The following is a 22345-nucleotide window of genomic DNA, read 5'->3' as shown; positions in this document are numbered from 1 at the left end:
ATTCAGACAAAATACGGAAGTGCACTTCCGTTGTAGTTTCTCTAAGACTGACATGCATTTTGGTAAAACCAACCTACCAAAAACATGTTGAATAAAATATCCTAACATACAGGTTTCAACATGTCGAACAAAGATGTTCCAACAAGGCGGGTATGACACTGTGTCTGCAGGAGTTGATCAGTCATGTGTATCAGCCGTTTTGTTAGTTACAGAATATTTTGGACTATTCGGTTAGTTTATGTTCCATCCAAGATCGATTCAATCAATGATATATGTTGGTTTTCACGCTTTCTTTAATTGGAGACAATTTCCGAAAGTTTGGATTGAAGACCCATTTTCTCGGAGAACAAGTAGCAGACTTGGTGCAGCCTCTTTACAGCGTTTTTAAGCCCAACTCAGTATATACTAATCCTATAAATAGACTGGCCTAAACCTAGTTTTAGATGGAACTTATATTTGTTTTTGTTATGGTTCTAGGAATCCTTATTTGGTTGGGTAGTAAGTTCCATACCTGTCCATTCACAAACCTTTAGGTGTTGAATGTTGGACCTCCGAAGCTGTTAAGCAAGGAGTGTAATTGTTAGTTCTCATAAGCTTTTAAGCATTGAGAATTGTGTGTCTTTGAAGAGTGTCGTTTGTTTAATTGTGTCGTTTGTCACTGGTTGTGATTGAAGGGATTTGAGAAGGGCCTCATACCTAGGTGAGTCTTAGGTAGAAGTCATAGGAAGGGTAATGATTAAGTGAGAAGTTGTAAACCGGAGGTTGTTTAGCTTCAAATTGATACTATCGTATATTGATTTCATCCGTGGCTTGGCAGCCCCCAGAGTAGGAAGGTTGTTCCGAACTGGGTAAACATTTTCTTGTGTCTGTTGCTTTCTGTTACTGTCTTTTATTGTTTATCGTTTTACTCCATAGTGTTTAGTCCTCAGATATTTGTGTCGTGACATCTCCTTCGACATCTCATATCTGATACCAGAATTTCATCCATAAAACCTAAAACTCAACAATGGTTGAAAATGCATTAATCCAATGCCTAGTGCTCTAAATATTAAAAAATGTCAATGCATGTCTCAATAACTACGTAAAATGAGTTTAACTACAACCTACTGTACCTTAAACAAGCTATTTAAGTAATGCATGCAAAAAAAAAAAGGAAAAGAAATGAAACAAACTAAATGAGTGATGTAGAGATTAAGAAAACTCTTAAACTAAATACAAACTAAATACAATTCAGTAGAAGTTGCGAGAAAAGTTTAAAAATAAAAAGAAATGAAGTTTCTCACAAACTCTTTAAGGGTGTGTTTGGTTGTAGAGAGAAAGTGTGAAGAGAGAAATAAGTAAGATAGAGTATAAGAAGAGAGAAAGAGATAAGAAATAGAGTAGATTTAATGTGTTATTTGGTATAAAAGAAAGAAGAGAGAAATAGAAGAGAAATAGAGTGTGTCATTTTTGAAAAGACACAAATATCCCTTGAATTAAAAGTATACTACAATATTATTGAAATGTAATTTATTCTTCATCATATTTACATTAATTTCATAAACAAACAAATATTTAAACTCAGCTCTAAAAAATTAATTCATATATAAATTACTTTATTTAATTAACAATTTAATTAATTAATTAATATGAAACAAGTGGTGGAGTATTATTTAAAACAAAACAAAACTGAAAAGAAAATTACAAAATGTACAATTAAAGGTTAAAGTAGGAAAAGATTAAAAATTGAAACACTCTTTCCTCTTTCTTCGCAACATTGAGGAGAAGATAAATGGTGTGAGTCCCACACCAATTTAATCACTCTTCTCTCTTTCTATGCAACACCAAACAGGAGAAGTATTCAATTTCTTTCATTACTCTCTCGTCTGTCTTTCTCTCGCCTCTACTTCTTGCATTCCAAGCACACCCTAAATCTTTCGCCTCTACTTCTTGCATTCCAAGCACACCCTAAGGCTTTGTTTGGATTGATGGAATCGGATGGAGCGGAGCGGAATGGAATGGAATAAAATGATATTCCGTTGTTTGGATAATTTAAAAACGGATGGAACGGAGCGGAAAGAAGTGGTATAGATTCCATTCCATTCCATCACTTACCACCATATTCCTTCCCCTCCAATTTGGGCGGAATGAATAATTTGTCTTATTCCGTTCTAAAATTTCCAAACAATGGAATGGTACATTCGTTCCGCTCCGTTCCACTCCGCTCCGTTCCACTCCGCTCCATCCCACTCCGCTCCATTCCATTCCGCTCCGTTCATTTCGTGATATCCAAACATACCCTAAATCTTAATGGAAATGAAGAGGAGGAGGAGGAGAGATCTAACGCAATAATAGAACTCAAAATGCGTTTAAAAATATATTAGTATGGAAATAACTTTTTTGATAAAATGTTTTGTGATTTAGAATTTTAGATGCGTATAAAATACATCTCCTATCTGAGAAATATTTATAGTTTTTTTTTGCAGCTGTATGAGTACCACTGCCAAAAAAGAAATTAAATCCTTTAAACCAAACCAATAATTAGTTGGGGAACAGATGCTGCAACCCTCTATGGCCCCACGCGAATTATTTAAACCAATTCTTATAACTGTTACTCAAGATATTTTCATTCTTTCATTTTCGCTCTCTTTCTCTCTCCTTCTTCTAGCGCTTTCTCATATTTTTCTATTCCTTTCTTTCTCGAAGCTTCAGCATTCAATGGCGGATTCCACTTTCACGTAACACCAATTCGTTGTTTCCATTTTCCATCATTCAACAGAACCGAATTTCCATATTTCAGATCCATCTCGTCGCTGAAAAACAGCGAGAAAGTAAAGGTAAAACCAAAGAAACACCAGAAACGCTGTTCTTATTGCATGTAACCGAAAGCATAGAGAAACTATTGTAGAATTTTTTTTTTTCATCTTTTAGATGCAATTTAGTGTATAGAAGAATCGTTTTAGTTTAGTTTTTTATATGTATTTATTTTTGGATTTAGCATTATCGTGGCATCACGGTGCTTCTTCTAATCGTACACTTAGCAGTTTATTTTATTGTTATATCTAGGTTACTTTTGCGATGGTTTTTCAATGGAGATTTGCGTTTGGATCTCAGGTAATGTGAAAATGAATTTGCAATTGCAAGTGCTGTGTATGCTAGTTTTTGTTTTTATTTTTTTTATTATGCAACTTTTGCTATGTTTACTCCAGTTAAATGTACTTGGTTAGAGAAGCTGTAGTTTTGGATTTATCAAATAATCAATTATCAATCAAACCTAAACTTTATGTTTAATCAATCTTTCATCGCTTTGGCTGTGATATGATATATAAAGCACGACACCCCGAACACGACATCGACGCTGACACGGAAACACCAGTAATAATTTAAAAAAATAATAAATTAAACGAAATCACAAGTGTCGGTGTCGGTGTCTGATTATGGACACGCATTTTTCAGAGGTATCGGTGCTACTTAGGTGATAAGTTACCGGATTTTGTCTGAGATTTATTTCATTAAGCAATGACATGTAGTTAAATCTCTTCCAAAGAAAATAAGGAGACTGTGAATGTTATAAGAATTAAAATAAGTATGTAACTACACACATCTCCTAAGTATGGTAGATATTTTCATTGAATTGGAGATATATTCAAACACTAACCTCTAGATATAGAATACAAATCATTTGTTCCGAACTGATTACAAATGAACTAACTGTCCTTGAAGAGTCCGAAGAAGCTCTACGAATATCTCGAATATGGTAATTTGAATGACAAATTCAATTGACATTTCCATAGAAAGAACTTTTCCCCCGATAAAGTGATAATCATATATCTGACATATATGATTCGTGAAAAATTAGACTTGATGTAATATGTAGAGTAGATTGATTATGATGATGAACGTCATTTGATCAACACACCGAAACTTTAACCAATGAAGTAATATAAGTTCACAAGTGATTGTTGTTGGAAGTTGATACTCGACTTTTGGATTGCATCAAACAACCACATTTTTCCTTTTGGATAGGTGAACTATCGTAATTTGAATCTGAATACCCCACAACTTAGTATTTACTTTGTCTTGGTTCGGTTAATCTAAAGCGTTCTCAATATAAGCATGTGGAGATTGCATGAATTGACTTCTACAAATAAATGAAAAGGTTTTCCCAAGTCTCTAGTTGAAAAGTGAGTGAATAGATGTATTTCAAATTCAGATATTCACTCATCATTGTTTTTGTAATATTTATGTTATATTCACACAAACCATCATATAAATACATTTGCCAAATAGAGTATGTCAGATATTTGATTGAGGTCCTTTCCATCTTTCGTGAATAATTGTTAAGAGTTGTAAATATTGGTTAAGAAGATTGTTTTATTTATTGTTATTAGAATTGTTAGTTATATGCCTTCACTTTATTATCCTTGATATAGTTTTCTTAGATAGTTACCCATGTCCAACTTTCCCTCTTTTGAGAGATTCTCTTTAGTGTATAAATATGCATTGTCTTGTATTTTCAAGACAATTATTTAGTATTATTTTTGTCTCGTTTTAGTGAGTTTCAAAGTTTGATTCAAAGCACCCTAGTTTTGTAGGTTTACTCGCTGCCCAAGGATCTAACCTTAGTTTAAAAGAGATTTGTTGTAGTTATGTCCAAAGGGGACACCATTGTTTGCACTTGAGGCCGCCGACTGATGATCCTCTTGAGCACCAGTGCTAGACTTCATCTCATGCGTGCCTTGTTAAAGGTGGTTACATTGGTATGCTGGTTCTGAAACCACCTTCTTGTTGTCGATTCATTGTGCATCTTGTCCCATGTGAGACTTTTACCTTTGAAATCATTTCTTGCTTGTGGATCCCATTTTTTAGGTGTATTGCATGGGGTTTTCTTGCCACATTTTGAGTTGTTTGTTCTATGTTAATGAGTTCCAGGTTTGGTTGGTTAAGTTTCTCATCATGATTTATCTTTTGTTGTAGCCTCTTCTTCTACAGTGGTATCTTCTTCAATTTTAGTCGTCTAAACCAAACCAAACGTAAGTACCGCTAATCCTGAAACAGATAATGGCGAGTTGTTGATTGCCTAGACAAAAAAAAAATTTCCACGCTAGTTATCCTATATCTTAGTTTGTTCGTGCTAAATCAATGTTGTCAATTGCGGATAGCAAAAAATAGTGAATTGTTAAAATTCTGCTATACAATAGTCTATAATGACGATGTACTAGCTAATTGGCAATATTTTATAATAAATAGTATATTGTGAAACAATAGAGGTTTATCCAAATTCTGTTGCAACAATTGATTTTATCAAAATTCACAATTCAATTCAAGAGGCCTTAAAGGATGAGAGTTGAGTTCAAATGAGTATATTGGAAAGAAATAAGATTTAGGTGAATGTTGACAAGCCGGGTGATAAGAAAGCAATAGAATGAGGTGGATGTATACTTAAATATTAGACATATGGTACACCCGTATTGATATCAGGCAAGACTTGCTGTGAATGAATGCACTTAAACATACACGATTAATTTCAAGGGTACATTTACTCTAGTAGCACAAATGAATATTGTATGTATAATTCTCACCTTGGTGGGCAACCTTTGAACGGGAGGTTCAATAGTTGGATTGCCTTTTTTTTTCTTCATAAAACTAGAAGAAGTGTGCGTGGAAATCTCACATGGATATGGCTCTCTTAATGAGAAGGGTAAAACGTCAAGGTACCCATTGAGAAAAATCACAGGATTGGAAGTAATGAGAAACCATAAGTAGAGAAGGCCCAACACCAACCACTTATGGGAATACTCATCTATCTATCTCACACTAGGCCAACCACTGTGGTTGGTAAGTTCATGCATGATCCACGAGAGACATTTGTAGGTAGTAAATAGGATCTTTTAGTGTTTGAAGACTAGTCCCTTAAAGTGGATTGCAATTCAAGAGAGAAGGAAAATTGTCCATGGAGGTGTACATAGAAGTAGACCATAGAGGGTTCGATTGTTGATAAAAGGTTTACCTCAGGGCATTGCTTGTTTTTGGGAGGAATTTGGTGACATGAAGGAGTGAAAAACAAAAATATAGTTACCAAGTCAAGTGCAATATCATAATTTTAAGCTATGGCCAATGATGTCTATGAGGTGTTATGGATGAAGATCATACTTGAGTTAGTACAAAGGTATTTCGATGTACTTTTGTGCTAAGAATGATGTCCTTAGCATTCACTACCCAATACAACAAGATATAACCAGATATTGAGAGATGTATCGACACTTCATCAAGGAGAAATTGGATAACGGTCTTGTAACTACTTCCTACATCCCTTCTCAAGTTCAACTTGCAGGCTCAACCACCAAGGGACTTCCCGCATATCAGGAATTTTCAAAACTGCCTTGACATGTGCATTTGAAATAATATCCATATAGTGCATTTTCTATTCTCTAGGAGGGTTAATTTCAGTTTATCCCACGTATAATTTACACACGACATATTTGAGTGGCTGAGGGTGTATTTTGATTTTTTTAATAAGACACAATCTACATATTGTTGAAATTATGCATGATGTAGGACGATATAAAATATTTTGCCTATGCCTGGAAGGTTTTTAGGGGTTCAAACAGAATCTATTACCAGTCTGGTAATGTAAAACTTTAGAATAATTTGCAATATGCAAGTACACTTTTTTTGAATCGAAGCTGGTAGAATGGACAGACCGACCTACTTGTTATGATATTCAACTTGTATTTAGTAGAACATGGAAGAAATGATTGAATTTTAGACTACTTAGTGGATTTAGTCTCTTTTTACCAGTTCAAGAACCCACTCAGAGAGTCTTTAGTTGTTTGGTGAAGACTCGTCAATGGTTTTATATCAAGCATTAGGAATAGAATTTTGATAGCAATGATTGTTTTCTCTTGAACATCTTGCAAATAGAGGGCAACTAGTATGCCAGTACTTAACAATAATAGTTTCATTTTGTGGTTAGGGAGGCCTTGTTTTCATCTCAGAAGGCACATAACTTTGCTTGTTTATCAGTAGTCTGCTTACAACTACAAACTCTATATGCTAATATTCCTTCCTCCTATTTAAATTTAGAATGACAATGCTCGTTTATTTGGTTGTTGCCATGATTGTAAATTTTTGGTTCTGATTCTGAAACCCGAATTGCTATGATTGTAAAGTTTTTAGAAAGATGCAGGTTTATTTTATTTTTGTAAATTGAGTTGCCTATGGTTTTGTTCCACTTACTTTTTATTCTTTCATACTCTGTCGCCCTTGCTGTATCCCTTCTATATTTTCAACTGTTGGTGAGCTACATTGTTGTATCCCTTCTACAATGCAGGTTTACATTGCTTTTATTTTCAATTTCCCCATATCTCCCTTCTAAATGTAATTGATATTAAGTCAAGTCCAATCTGGTGGGCAATATTAACCATTCATTTTTTTAGTTGTAAGTGAAAGTTAGGTAGGGATTATGCGGTTATGTAAAATATGTTAATAGTTTTCATGCGTTGGTGTTTAGATTCATTTTGCTGGAATCTTAATATTCTCTATGCACTGATTTGCCCGATATGTTACCAACATCGTGGATGCTTTAATTATGCCAGCTTCACCTGTTTGAAGGCAGTAATAGTTTTTTAACACTTGTGAAATGGATTAAACATCTCTTGAATTTGGAGAGTTTCTTTGTCGAGTCTTAACTCCACACAGATGCTTCGTTGTTCATTCTTCATCACATACATTCTTAGGTTGTTTTTTTGTTTGCTGTTCATAATTTCAAATTAGAATCTTGACGCAAATGGTTTGTGGCCTATATGCCACGCCACATTCATATATCTAATTAAAACCTGAGTCCATTTTATTTGACAGCAGACGAGAAACACCAATCTCCTGGAAATGCATCAATGCAATTGTAGTCTGTTGAAGCAATCAAAACATTCTGATGTCAATAGTTTTCTTTTCATGATTAACAGTCTACTAGTTAAATGATCAAAACCATACCCCAGTTTTGTAGTTCCTGAAGGTGCTTTGTAGTGTACTTGCTGTGGCTGGCTGAGCTGGAGATTCACAGGCACGTGTGAATCGTCTCCTATGCCTAGGCTATCTGTGAGAACAGAATTTCTGTTTGTTCCATTCTTATCTTTTGTTCCATAGACCTGGATTTGTGAAAGTCTCTTTTAGAGTTCAGAATATAGCACCTAACAAGGTTTTCTCATTTAAAATGTTGATAATTTAGCTTCTATATTGCCATACAAACCAATATCTTTTTTTTCAATTCCATCTTTTCTTGACAAATCAGGTTTACCTTCTTATACAGTTCTACATTTTCTTGGTGTATGATGTCTCCCTGCAGAATATAAAAACATTTTTTAATTAATAAATAGCCAAGTTTTGAATTTCTCCGCTTCAAGACTGACCTTTCGATTTAGTTCTTGTATTTCTTCCATAAAAAGTTGCTCCTGCATAATTCAATTGTTTGTCAACTATGATATCTTTAGAATCAAACTTGAGTACTGTACTTTTGATAGAAAATGCAAACCTTTTTTATACGAACACCGCGAAGACTGATTTCCAATTGGTTCTCCAAACTCTGTAGTTCTTTGACTGTCAAACCTGATAATTCTTCGCCCATTATTTGCCTGTAAAATCATACTAATAATAAAATGTTTGGATGTGATCCTGAAATGACAGTTCATTAAAAGGGTAGTAGGCAATGGATTTGTAACCCAAAAAGATTCTTCTCTTGTTTTGTTATTATTAAAACATTGTACGACGTCTTCAGTTTTTTGTATTTTGTAATGATAATCTTACCAACAGTTCTTTTGTTTTTTTTAGGGTTATTACTTCCAGAGGTTAAATACATCTAAGACATTCCCAATTCCTCATCAGTATCCTTTGAAACTACAATCTTACTCCCTGAGGTTTTCCTTCTAAACTCTTTTAAGCCATGAGTAAACCTCATTATTTGAATTTTAAATTTGGAGAAGTAATAGCCACACTATGTTTGATTGTGTTGCTGAAAAGTTCTATTACACATCTTTCCAATGGTTTCGTTGTGGCCATGCAAAATCTGAACCAACTAGGCTGTGCATCGTTCTAGCCATCTTCATCTGTGTTATCTTTGTAGCAGGTTTCATTTAGTCAGCTTATAGTTGCGTCATTTTATCGACTTACTTTTTCAACTGAGGTTTATGGAGCTCACATTTATATTTTGTTTTATTGAAGTGTTTCTTTCTAACAAGAGAGTCTTGTAATCCCTATAATATTTAACACATTAGAGTTTGGCCAATAATGGAACCCTCCTTAAAGGCAATTAGAATATTAGTCCACTGTAACAATGGTTGTAATTATATCTGTTAAATGTCTTTATAATTAGTCCTTGATGAGCTCCTCTGATTAATACACTTATATCATAACTTAAACACACCATTTTTTCCAAAATACACTTTGTTTCAATGAGAACAAATGTTACAAACTGATAGTTAGCACACTTAAATAATCTTATGTTCTTCATTTCCAACTAATTGCTATAATTCAATCGTGAGGAAAACACCACAGGGCAGCCAGATTAACATATTAGAATTCAGATTGAGCCCTACTCAACCATACATAATCAACTAATTGTTATATCGCATCCAATGTAGGAGTCTTAACATACACACACACCCTTATGCTCAAGATTGGATATCTAAAGCGTGACCCAATTAGATTAAAGCTTGAATACCATATTGGAATTTGGGTTGAGGTCTAACTAAATTTTACAAAACCGACCTATAAGGCATGGAATGTTCATCACTTGTATATACTATTTTCAGGTCATATCACCTTCAGTATAGGACTCTCAAGATAATTTATTGCATCATGTTGATAACCTGTGTAATATTGTGTTTTCTGTGTTGGCTATCAAATATTTGACAGCGTATGAAGTGTATCAACTAGCATTTAGGGAGGAAAAATCACCATGACTTTTTCTCTATCTCTCTCCCATACCACTCTTATCTTAATTATTAATATTTTGTCATTTATTTATTCATAAAACACCACTGAAACACACTAAAAAGTTATCATAACTTTCCCTCTCTAAAGTCACCAATCCAAACTCATTGTAGACAAACACATGTACCGAATGGTTTTGATAACTAAAGGACCTGCTGAAAAGCTAAAGTTATGTATGGTCTCAACATTAGTTTTTATATCCGCTAGAATATCTAGAAAGTTGTGCAGGGACATTAGATGCAGGAGCGCATGTTCGAACCCGAAAATCCTACTTATTCTCCTTTAAAAGGATGAAATCTCAGCACTACTTGACCAAAAAAATATATATCTAGAAATCTAGGAAAAATAATCCGAAAAAATAGTTTTCATATTTCATTATATGCATTAATTTTATCCCTGTTCAATTAAGATTTAAGCATTGGTATTGTACAGACAGGGGTTACTGCATTCTATTCTATAAATCATCCTTCATACCAATATTAATAAAATTTTATCTTAAGTTGTGAAAGAAAGCTCAATATGGGTTTATATCCCAGTAATGAGTGAAATGGTTATCTACATTGAGAACTATTGCACTCGCATCAACATGTGATCTAGTCACGCAACACACTAACATTATTCTATCATTGTATTCTTACATTTCAATTAATTTCTACTACTATCCAATTTGACTTCTCATCTTTTTTTGTTACACCATTGTTGTTTTTACCTCATGTGCTTCCTTGGGATGGTGTTTTTTGAAACCCTAGCCAGTAACTCTTACTTCAGTTTTAATTCCCATATGCAGTTAATACTTAGACTTATGATTCAAGTAAATAGTTTACGTTCGACCTCCATTACACAACTCATTTAGGTTCTCTCTTCTGCACTAAAAATCCCAGTAGCCTGCTTGTTTTGCGTCCAACTTATTGTTTCATTGTCAGAAGTTATCTCAAATTGGCCCAATGCATCCATATCAAACTCAAGGTCATAAAGGATTTTAGATGAATTGCTAATTCCATCCTAAGTGGTGGATAAACATCCCCCTCAGATTTTGGAATGCATTTCCGGACGCACTGCAAATACTCCAAATAGATGCGTAAGTGAGCCACACCTCATTTTGTAGAAATGTTGAGAGAGCGGGCACGTCCTGCTGAAGCTTCGGTGAATGTTCTAGTAGTGCTGTTGGAGGAAGAGAAGAGGAGGGAGAGAGTTGGTATTGAGAGTGGTGATGGGTTGGAAGAAGCGGAAATGTTGAGAGCAGATTGTAATTTGTTGAGGGTGGAGAAGGAAATTCTTATTAAGAAGTTGGAGAGGGCTAGTTCAAAAATGGAACAGACTCTAAGATCTGCTGTTCATACCCTTGTTTTTGTTAGTTTCAGTTTTCTCTTCTATTTTTTTCTGTTACACTTTTGATCATTTGTTATCTTCTGGGTTTTTTAACTAAGAAAGTGGAATGCAGTGGAGAATACAGATTTCTGAAGGAAAGAATATTGACATGGTTTTAGATGAAGAGATTCGTGAGTTGACAGAGAAACTTCAGAATTTTTGTTTAAGAATTTACGGAAGTATACTTTCGTAGGACTATTATTTACAAAATGAATGTGTGGTTCACTTATGCATGTATTTGGTGTGCGTCTGGAGGTGCATCTCCAGAATCTAAGGGTATTTTCAAATTTTCACGAGAGTGTGGCAGCAATTCTTAGACTTGTCTTTTTACTACTAGGCCAAATCTTTAGAGTTAGGTGTTTTACAATCTTTGAACGAAGGACAGTCTTAAGAATGCCATGCATGATGAAAAGCTCTTTGATATCTAGGAGAATTGCTAGCGGACCTACTTTAAAATTGTGTTTGGATGATTCTTTAATTTTTTTATATTTTTAAATTCAAATGTTTTAATTGAATTCTTTTGATTTTTAAATGTTATGCTATTTTTATAAATTTTAAAAGTTTTAGGATGAAAATATAGATATATAATGAAAAGTGATGCAAAATGATAAATAAAGATATATGTTTACATAACATAGGAATCAGCTAGCATAATTTAAAAGAATTATAATGACTAATTTGAGATTCACATCAAAGAAGTTTTAAGTTTCTTATTTTTAAATTACATTCGTAATTATCATCAAAGTTTGATTTTGACCAAATTTTTTTATAAAGCTTCATTTTTTTATAAAGCTTCTTCATTTTTATAATTCTTTAAAATTCATCTCTTCTTTTGACAGATAGTTTAGTTATCTGAGCTCTGAGTATCTGCCCCATGTCTCTATATAACAGCAACAAATCCTAGACTCTTCTGTAAGGCAACTCTGTTTGTTGTAGACTTTATGAGTGTTAGAAAGTTGGTTTTTAGAGGGGATGACTTTGGAGGGTTGCATCTATATCTTGAAATGTGTGATATTTTAAAAAAGTTTAAAACGAATGTACTACATTAGTATATAAAATCATATTGTTTTTTAAATTTTTTTAAAATATCAAACACATTTCAAGATATAGACGCAACCCTTAAAAACTTTCTTCTCCAAAAACTAACTATCAAACAGTCTCAATTATGACTCTCTTTAATAAACATAACAGTTTAGTGATAAGCTAGCTGATGACCGATAGTTTATTGTTGATGGCTTATGGCTATTGTTGATTAGCTAATTGAAGTGTTTGATAAAATTAACGGTTACACTAATTGATAAATGTAAAATAATTTAAAAAGACATTTCTTAATTAATACTTAAATGTATATTTAAGATACTTAAAATTATAGAGTAAAAGTAAATTTTAGTTAAAATAAATAAATGTAAAACAACATAAAAAGACATTTCTTAATTAATACTTAAATGTATATTTAAGTACTTAAAATTGTAGAGTAAAAGTGAATTTTAGTTAAAAAAATAAGGGTAAAAGTGAAAGAAAAAACGATGAGTTATAAGCTAAAACGTGTAGTATTTGAAATAGCGTATAGAAAATAAGCTATAAGATATTAAATTAAACTCTAAGCCCGTGATGAAAAGACTATTATCTAACAATTCTTTTATCTTGAAATGTCTTGCGAAAACCTATATGTCAAACATTATGTGATGATAAAAATCAAGTCTTGCCAAAACCTCTATGTCAAACATTATGTGATGATAAAAAACAAGGAAGTTCAGTGTTGATGTACTAAGTTATAAACACAATATGATAAGTAGCCTTGGAAGTGTGAAATCAAACAAGAAATTGGTGAGTAGATAAAAAATTGAATGGTGAATACTAGAGATTTGTGCAATAATTTGCTCTATTTTAGAAAATTATTTATTATTTATGCATCCAAGGAACCAATTTTAGCTTCTATTTAGATCAAACTTATGTGACATTTTAGTGTTTCAGCACCTTGTGCATCCATTCAACAAGCCAGATGGACGTGTGAAGTTAGCGAAGAAATCAAGTCAGCCATCTTTGAGAATAAACTTTTCAGCCTAAGTTAGGACGGAGTTGAAGAAATCAAGTCAGCCATCTTTGAGAATAAACTTTTCAGCCTAAGTTAGGACGGAGTTGAATGCCCTACAGACTCGTTGGTTCTCAGTAAGCCTTTTGTCACTTGTTCTGTCATGACTATTAAGAACTTACGTTATTACTTCTAAATCATATAATGTGTCTTGCCCCATCCTTGAAGATTTATGCATTATTTACCCTGGTAGCTTCTATTCCCCACATTTTTCATCTTTGTAAACCTTTCTTTAATAAAGGATTCATCATATAATTAAAATTGTCGTCTTTAGCTAAAACAGGATAGAAAATCATATAATTACTTTTGACTGCATGCAAATGCTATACTCTGTTTAAATTGAAAAACCTTATTGATAGTTTTGCAGATTAATGTACCAATTGAGGCCTAGCTGTCATGTGTTATAAAACCGTTAATAATAAGATACCAAATGATCCAGACCTATACCAATACCATGACATGTTTGCCAAACCATATCACAAGTAGCAGGTGCCGAACTAAAATACCTAATCAGATACCAAACCAAAATGCTGAACCAAGTATAAAAATTATGTACCAACATCAAGAATTCGTTAATTAATCAGCAGACTTTTCTAAAAATAAAACAACAACTAATTACAATCAAAGAAGTTCGTTATTTCTTAATCTAATCGACTAATATATTCCAAAATAGGGATATTCATCCCTGTTTCCAAACCAATATCGGGGGATTTTCTCCCCTGCCCCGCAGAGAAAAACTATGCCAACAGCGTTCGTTCTAAATGAGACAATTTCCAGAGAGATTTGTACTTATAAATATAATTTGACATCCCTACTCCAAAACCATGTTATTTTTTGTGTAGAATTATAGTTAGCTACACGCACACAGAGACTCCCACATCGATAATATAAAGCATATAGAATACCAACACTGCAACATATATGATAGTATTTGAGTTTTATTTATTCATCTCTTATTTAAAGAGTTAAAAGTATTCTAATCAAAATTAATATTTGTAATTCTTTGTTGATAACATATTTGACAATTTTAGATGTGTATGAAATTTGTTCAAATAATGTATAAGATGTGTGTGAAGAAAAAAAAACTTTTTTTTATAAAATATGTCTGAATTGTCCGATATATGTTGTATGATTGTTGGACATCCCTTTAAAGAGTGTCGAATCAAAGGAAAAATATTTTTTAAAGGGATATTTGTCTGATTTTTCTGATACGTGTCCTATAGATGTCATACAACTGTCAGACACCACGACACACTTATTCTTAGAGGTGTCCGTGTTAGACGAAAAGTCATCGATTTTAGCAGAAAGATCATAAAGAAACAGCAAGCTCATGCATAAATCTACCGGTTTCCCATTTAATCAATGGGTCCCATTTTAGCAGAATAGAATGAGAAATAATGAAGAGTCCGTGATTGGTAAATTCTACTACTGGATAATAACAAGGAAAATTCAAAATAACATACTGCTCTATGCTAAACTTAATCTAGTATATGCTGTAACTTAATTTAGAAGCTACTCTTAACTGTTTCTTTTAAAGTGACATTATTTACTCATCTTTAAAACAAACATAGGTCAGGTTTTGGGATGACCACATAGTTGAAATTTCTGAATTCTATTTTTGATAAAATAAATTAAAACAGACGCGGAAGGGTGTACCGGTGATTTTCTTGCAAATTATGCAATTGTTGCCTTAACATTGCTGCCTCCCTTTGCCAGAACTAGAAAATGAAAGAAATACAACATACATTCTAGTTAGATATTAAGGTAAATGAATCACTAATATGAATACTTCTATCATAATAAGCATTAAATATAGAATCTCAGGGATGTTTGGTTAGGAAGTCTTTCAAGGAATTTCGATTTAGAATTCTTAGATTGGCACGTCTGATATGAATGATTTCAAACATATTCCCAGATGTCTACCTATGGGAATTGTTTGCACAAAGGCAATAGAAGTTGAGCCTACAACTTTTTAATGTTTCTATCCACCCATCCCCTCTTTGTTTGTAGTTCTTTTTCCTGCTTTTGTTTTATCATGTGCTCTAGTTACTAAAGACCATAATTTCACATATTAGATTCTTGCCTTAAAAAAGATTATCTTCGCAATATAGCCTTTTAAGGGAAAGTGCCCCAAATTGACTACCATCTAAAGAAAAGAAAAAGATAAATTTTACTCCTTAACAAACTGGAAAACATGTGATAAGTCCACTCCAAGTCATATTTCGTGGGTTTTAAGTATGATAAGCTTAAGATTAGAAGAGTTATGAAAAAAAGAAAAAGATGGTTGTGGAGGGCAGCACTACGGAGACCCATTTAGACAATTAGTTAGAAATTTCTCATTAATAACCGGAGGTTGTTGGAGATACAAGCACGATGCAAGAAAATTCTAGTTAGTGAAAGAGAATCTTTGTTTTCCTTTGATGAATTCCGCCTTTTGGCTAAGAAGGTGGAGTAATCGGCTTTCAACGGAGATGATCCTCTCATGTTGATTATTAGAGCGGAGGCCTGCTTCGAGGTTCAATGGATTTCTGAAAGCGCGCGCATTCAACTCACCCAACTCAATATGGAACCGTTGAAGGAATTTGACCGAATGTTTGTCATGGAAAATCTCAATGAGTCTTTCATCTTTTGTTTCGGTGCCAGCCGCTTTGGTCTATTGAAGATTACATCTTTGAATTCGAGCTATACTTGCTCCAATGTGGTTCGTTGCCTAAGATGCAATTTTTGGAATATTTTGTTGGGGGAATAACCCATGACATTCATTCTCCTGTTCGCAAATTCGAGTCACGAAACCATTACCAACTTGTGCAACTTGCACGTGATGTTGAAGCAAAGTTGACAAATTGTAATTGTAAAGAAATGTGGTTGGACCTAACTCAACCCTACAAAATCGGCTAGTAGGGTGAAGATTGCCCCCACTTATAAGCACATGGTCATGCCATATATTATTCAATGTCGGACTCTTAACACACCCCCCACGCTCAGGACTAGACAACTGGAGCGTGGAAATAAATGGTGGGTGGCCCGATAGCAGAAACCATAATAGGTGGTCCACCGGATCTTAAACCAGACTCTGATACCATGTTAAGAAATGTGGTTGGGCCTAACTCATCCCTACAAAACCAGCTAGTATGTGAGGATTGTCCCCACTTATAAGCACATGTTCAGTCCATATATTGTTTGATGTGGAACTCTTAACACACCCCCTCACGCCCAAGATTAGACAATTGGAGCGTGGAAATAAATGGTGGCCCATCAGATCTTAAACGAGACTCTGATACCATGTTAAAAAAATATAGTTGGACCTAACTCAACTCTACAAAACCGGCTAGTAAGGTGAGGATTGTCCCCACTTATAAGCACATGTTCAAGCCATATATGTCTAATGTGGAACTCTTAACAGTAATAATTCAAGTCAAAATAGAGAGTTTCAGGTCAAAGTTAGATACAATGCTTTTGGGGATTATTCACCTAAGCCATGGGCTATTCCTGAAGGTGACCACATGGGCGAGCAAGTTTAGTCAAATCCGGGTCAAATGGAACGGTCGAGCTTATTTCCAACCCTTAAGTTCTTCTATCTCAATCAGTTTCCCAAATCAAACAACTACATTAACCACTGGGTAGCACCAGAGAGGATCTTCGTCGACCTCCAATATGTGGTTCTGTTGTAATGATCAATGGCACTCGCTCCACCAATATGTTGGCAAGCAACTTTATGTCATTTTTGTTTAATGAAGATGAAACATTAAACACTGAAATAGAAGTTTTAGCCTTTGAAGCCATTGTTGAAGAGGTTGAAAAGGTCTATGACCCTGGATGCAAATAAATGATGGATGTTTGGTATATCTCATTCTAGGCCTTTTGGAACAAAGAGTACCCATGTGGAATGGTTGATAAAAAAAGATTTAGAGTTAGTGTTAATTGACAGTGGTGCATTTATGAACGATTTGGGCTTTGGGTCTTCTTGTATATCTTATAAAACTAGTAGGTGTGCAGTTGGGAGATGGTCATAGGATCATGACTTTGGGTACCTGTGAGGGCATGCTATTGACTATTGGTGACTTAAATTTGACTTATGGTACTTACATTTAAGAATTGGGCAACGCGGATATGATTCTTGGGTTGTTTGGCTTAAAACGTTGGGTAAGGTTATTATTGATTGGAAGGGCATGCCTATATGATAATCTTGGGTGCCCTTTTACATTGCTATGGAAATATAATCATGATGCCTCAACTCGTCTTTGTAGTTTAGTGACCAATGCATTTCATTTTGTATTTTAAGAAAGATATTGTAGGACTACCAGTGTGGAGCTTCCGACAGACTTGCTATAATATAGAAATACACAGTTGAACACATTTTTCGGATAATTGCAAATGCTTTAAAGGAAATTCACCGGTTACCATCCCTATAAATGTTTTTCATTTTATTCCCTTATTGCATGGGGTTGACCCTGTTAGATTCACCCTTATAAACCCTATTACTAGAAAATAGAGATTGAATCTCAAGTTAAAAATCGGATGCAGTTTTTGGCAATTAGAAATAACGTAAGCTTTTTTTTTTTCGTTCCTATTATTTTGGTAAAAATGGTAGACGATTTGTGACAGATGTGCGTGTGGACTACGTGACCTTAAATAAGGTGATTCTTCAAGATAAGTATCTTATTTCGATGGTGGATGATTTATTGGATGAGTATTTTGGTGTATAATATTTTTCTAAAACCGACTTTAAATTGAAATATCACTAAATTTTGGTGCACAATACTTTTCAGACTTATGAGGGTCTCTTATGAGTAACGGTATATGATCAATTCTTTTGGGTAATGAATGCCCCTACTACTTTTTAGTCGATTATGAATTCTATCTTTAAGCCATTCCTGTGCAAACTCGTGCCAATAGTTTTTGATGATATTATAATTTCTAGCACAAATTTGAGCACTCATTTGTAACATTTAGAGGTTGTTTTGCAAGTATTACAACATCATGTTTTTTTGGAAAGTCAACATAAATGTGTTTTGGACAACAAATTATTGATATCTAAGCCACATGATTTTTAAACAAGGGGTTGTTGCGATCCTAGCAAGGTAGGTATTGTGATCAATTGACTGATCTCAACCAATGTAAAAGGTGTTTTTTGTTTCTTAGGGTTGAGAGGATATTATAAAAAGTTTATTGCTAACTATGGGAGGATTCCAAAACTGCTTAGAGGGTTAACGAAAAAAGACAATTTCAATTAGAATTTTGAGGCAGAAAAGGTTTTTTAGCAACTAAAAGTGGAAGTCGCTATGTCCTCAGTGTTGACTCTCCCAAATTTTGACATTTTGTTTGAGATTGATGTGACGCTTTTGAAAAGGGTTTTTAAAAGTTAGAGACTTTTCAAAGACAAAAGTAAGTTGCCACTATTTCTAGTGGATTGTTGCAACCTCTCCCGTTCCATTTTTGGTGTGGAATGAGGTTTTTATGGATTTAATCATAATGTTGCATAAGAGTAAAGGATATGAAGTTGTTTTGGTGGTAGTATACCGTCTCTCTAAGTACTGACACTAATCAATCAGTGTTTAAAAGTTTTTCTCCATCGTTTTATTATTGATCAACCCAAGTCTTGGTCTTATTGGTTGGCTTGGGCTAAGTTATGGTATAACAACCCATTTCATGTATCTACCAGGCTTTTAATCCGTTTAAAATTGTGTATGGGCAGAAACCATCAAATTTGGTGCAATATTTGTAAGTAGGGACAAAGGTGGCAACAAAGGCTCAAAAATTAAGTTATAGAGATAAAGTATTGCGTCAACTCAAGTATAATCTGATAATGGCTCATGAGCAGATGAAGTTTTACGCTGATTAGAAACAGAAAAATGTGAAGCTTAAGGTGGACATAATTTGGTGCAATATTTGGAAGGAGGGACAAAGGTAGCAACAAAGGCTCAAGAATTAAGTTATAGCGATAAAGTATTGCGTCAACTCAAGTATAATCTGTGAATGGCTCATGAGCAGATGAAGTTTTACGCTGATTAGAAACAGAAAAATACGAAGCTTAAGCTGGACAAATGAGTTTCTTAAAACTAAGACCTGGTAGACATAATTCACTAGTGCAACACACCCATCAAAACTTATCTCCAAGTTTATTTGGTCCTTGCAATGCAAGAATCTTCAACAGATAAGGGAGGTGATGTACAAACTAGAGTTGTCAGCAACTTCACGAGTTTATCCTATTTTTGACTTACTTCACGAGTTTATCCTATTTTTGACGCGTTGTAATTGAAGAAAATTGTGGGACACTATCAAACTATTGCAGACCTACCTACAAGTATGGGGAGGATTTAATTGACATTACTCAGCATGACAAGTGATGTCATGGCAAGATATATTCGAAGAGGGACAACATGTGAGAGTGTTTAGTGCAATAGAAAGGCATGGATGCATTTGATGCTATTTGGAAGTCTTAACTACTACTTAAAAGAAATTTTCTAGACATTAGTCTTAGGGACAGTACTTCATTTGATGGGATGGGTAATGATAAGCCCACTTCAATCGAGGATGATATTTTATTGGACTTTAAGCATGATAAGCCCATAAGCCCAAGATTTAGAGAGTTTATGAAAAAAAAAGAGTTGTGGAGGGCATTGCCACGTAGATCCCATTTTGACAATTAGTTAAAAATTTCACCTTAAAAATGGGGAAGGCAGGGTGTGCCCCTTAGGTCATAATTTTATTTTATGACTTGTATTAGGTAGTAAAAGAACTGTAATAGGAGTTTCATTTCCATTTCTAATTAATACCACTCACCTTCTCATCCATCTTCTATTGTACACTGCTCCATCAATAAGATTGAAAATATGTTAGTTCAAGTTAGGCTTTGTCACCTGCTAAAAAATTTCAAGTCTAAGTCTGATTTATAATTTATCATAGGCTTATTTTTTGACCGGAGTTTGACCTTTTCGAAGACTTGACTGACCTATTAGTCTACTTAAAAGTCTATAGCATTTGAACATATGTACATAAGCAATTCAACTAATGTTTAAATAGATTAGAAAATTAGAAGTACAATGAGATTAAATGTGTATTTGCATTGATTTATCTGAACTTACCTAATAGCATAAGTTTTGTGAGATTATTTGTTTGAGAGAACTTATAAAAATACTTTATAACATTATTCGTAGGATTTCTTTCAATTTATTTTCACAAATTTTTTAGATAACTATGTTTTACTTTTATATTTTTAATATAAAGTTAAAATACAATATAAAATCAACAAATTCATTCATGTTTATTAAAATAAGTCGGCCTGATTATAAAGTTTTTTGTATGGCCTGTGGCCTAGCCTAGTTAATTAAATAGACTTAACAAAAAGCCTAGGTATTTCCTACCTAAAAAAAAACTTGGTTTGACATACGTCTTTGTAAGTTAGGTCATAAGTTTCTACTAATTAGTCCGGCCGATTCTCACTCCTGTCTATCAATAAGAAAGTAAACATGTTATAATCTTACAGCTGCTAATTATATATGTTTTGAGTAAATTATACTTCACTTTTTAGAGAAAAATTTAAAGGCAATTTAAATTACATTCCATCTTTCTTGCATATTAAAATGGACACCCACTTTTTTTTAGAAATAAATACCAAGAAATAATTATACTCCCCTGTTAGAGAGATGTTCAAATGCACTCTTCTTTTTTAAAAAATAAATAGGTATCATGCTTTAACCTGTTTTAATACAAACAAATACTTTTTATAATAACAATTACTTTAAACTCTCATTTTCTTAAAACCCATTTATTTATTATATCTAATATTAATAATAATTAACTTTAAATATTTAATTATGAATTTTATGATTTGAAAATAGAAAATTTAATTTAATTAACATTTTTATACCGATTTCAGTAATTTATTCAATATCTTTTTTTATCTCATGTTGCTTGAGAAGGGGATGTGTGGTATATATATTGGCAAAAAGACTATTAAAGAAAGAGAAAAATATTGGCATAAGATATCTATAAATACCTTAATTTCAGAGGCTGGACTCCCAAGTTGATTATGTTCTTCTTTTGATTTGTTGTATCGATCAATTACTGATTTCATGCTGGAAAAATGAAAATTCATTGAAAATTATACTGTGTAAGATATGTGAGCTGTTGACTGTATATACATTATATTCCATGAAAGATTTTAGAATCAGACTGCAGATTGAACATATTTATATATCCAATAATAATCTGAAACTTGATACAATTAGCTAGGTGGTAATTCAAAGATGCAAAATCTGACATATATAGTTCGATATCACAATCTCAATAGTATTTGATAACATATCAATGTTATTTCAAAATTTATTTGCACTAGTTTATTATCGTCCTTTTCTAAAATAACCCGTATTATTATTATTTTTTTAAATGAAGGTTATTTCAGATATGTATATCTAAATTATGCATAATTAGAAACAGATTTTGTTTTAGTAGAATCAGTACCATAGAAACATGGTGAAAAAATAAAATGGTGAAAGTAAACAGCGATATATATATATATATATATATATATATATATATATATATATATATATATATATATATATATATATATAGAATCGTATATAATTTATATTGTGCAAGACGATGCATTCAAAAAATGGTTCGATTACATTCTAAAATGCATCGAAGGAATTATCACTACTTAAATCTAAAACTGGTTCTTTCTTCGACTTCTCCCTATTTGATTCTCTCTCAAGCTCCGTCAATTTGGTGAACTCTGCCATCATTTCCAAAAAAGTGATTCGGCCAAGTTTCTGCCTCTTTTGCGAATGTGTCGTCCACTCCATTGATGTAGCCGGAATAGGACACCACAGTTTCAAATAAACCTGAACAAAATGGAGCGATCTAAGATACCTAATACAAATGATGCAGCCAGATGGGTCTTGAGGTGGGCGA

General features: G+C 33.4%; 1 protein-coding gene and 1 long non-coding RNA gene across 4 annotated transcripts in view; one reads left to right on the top strand and one right to left on the bottom strand.

Moving 5' to 3' along the window:
- The first annotated feature begins 2518 nt into the window (after positions 1-2518).
- LOC131641379 (uncharacterized) lies at positions 2519-21996 on the top strand. 3 transcript variants are annotated; one of them, XR_009295497.1, is made up of 4 exons: positions 2519-2816; positions 3046-3093; positions 8806-8891; positions 13301-21996. It is a non-coding gene; the product is annotated as an uncharacterized LOC131641379 (long non-coding RNA). The 3 variants fall into 3 exon arrangements; XR_009295498.1 differs by having other exon boundaries at positions 2520-2816; positions 13309-21996; XR_009295496.1 differs by lacking the exon at positions 13301-21996 and having other exon boundaries at positions 2531-2816; positions 8806-9392.
- LOC131641378 (MADS-box transcription factor 23-like) overlaps positions 7587-22345 on the bottom strand; it is a 28895-nt gene continuing 14136 nt past the window's right edge. The window contains exons 3-9 of the mRNA XM_058911687.1: positions 21426-21504; positions 15083-15144; positions 8510-8609; positions 8388-8429; positions 8276-8317; positions 7972-8126; positions 7587-7887 (exon numbers count right to left, since the gene is read on the bottom strand). Of these exons, the coding sequence (XP_058767670.1) occupies positions 7872-7887; positions 7972-8126; positions 8276-8317; positions 8388-8429; positions 8510-8609; positions 15083-15144; positions 21426-21504 (496 nt within the window). The 3' untranslated portion in view covers positions 7587-7871. The remainder of the gene's footprint in view (positions 7888-7971; positions 8127-8275; positions 8318-8387; positions 8430-8509; positions 8610-15082; positions 15145-21425; positions 21505-22345) is intronic.

Source organism: Vicia villosa, unplaced genomic scaffold, assembly GCF_029867415.1.
Source record: "Vicia villosa cultivar HV-30 ecotype Madison, WI unplaced genomic scaffold, Vvil1.0 ctg.003703F_1_1, whole genome shotgun sequence".
In the NCBI taxonomy this organism is placed as follows: domain Eukaryota; kingdom Viridiplantae; phylum Streptophyta; class Magnoliopsida; order Fabales; family Fabaceae; genus Vicia; species Vicia villosa.
Note: the sequence above shows the minus strand (reverse complement) of the source record. Positions and strands in the feature narration are given on the sequence as shown.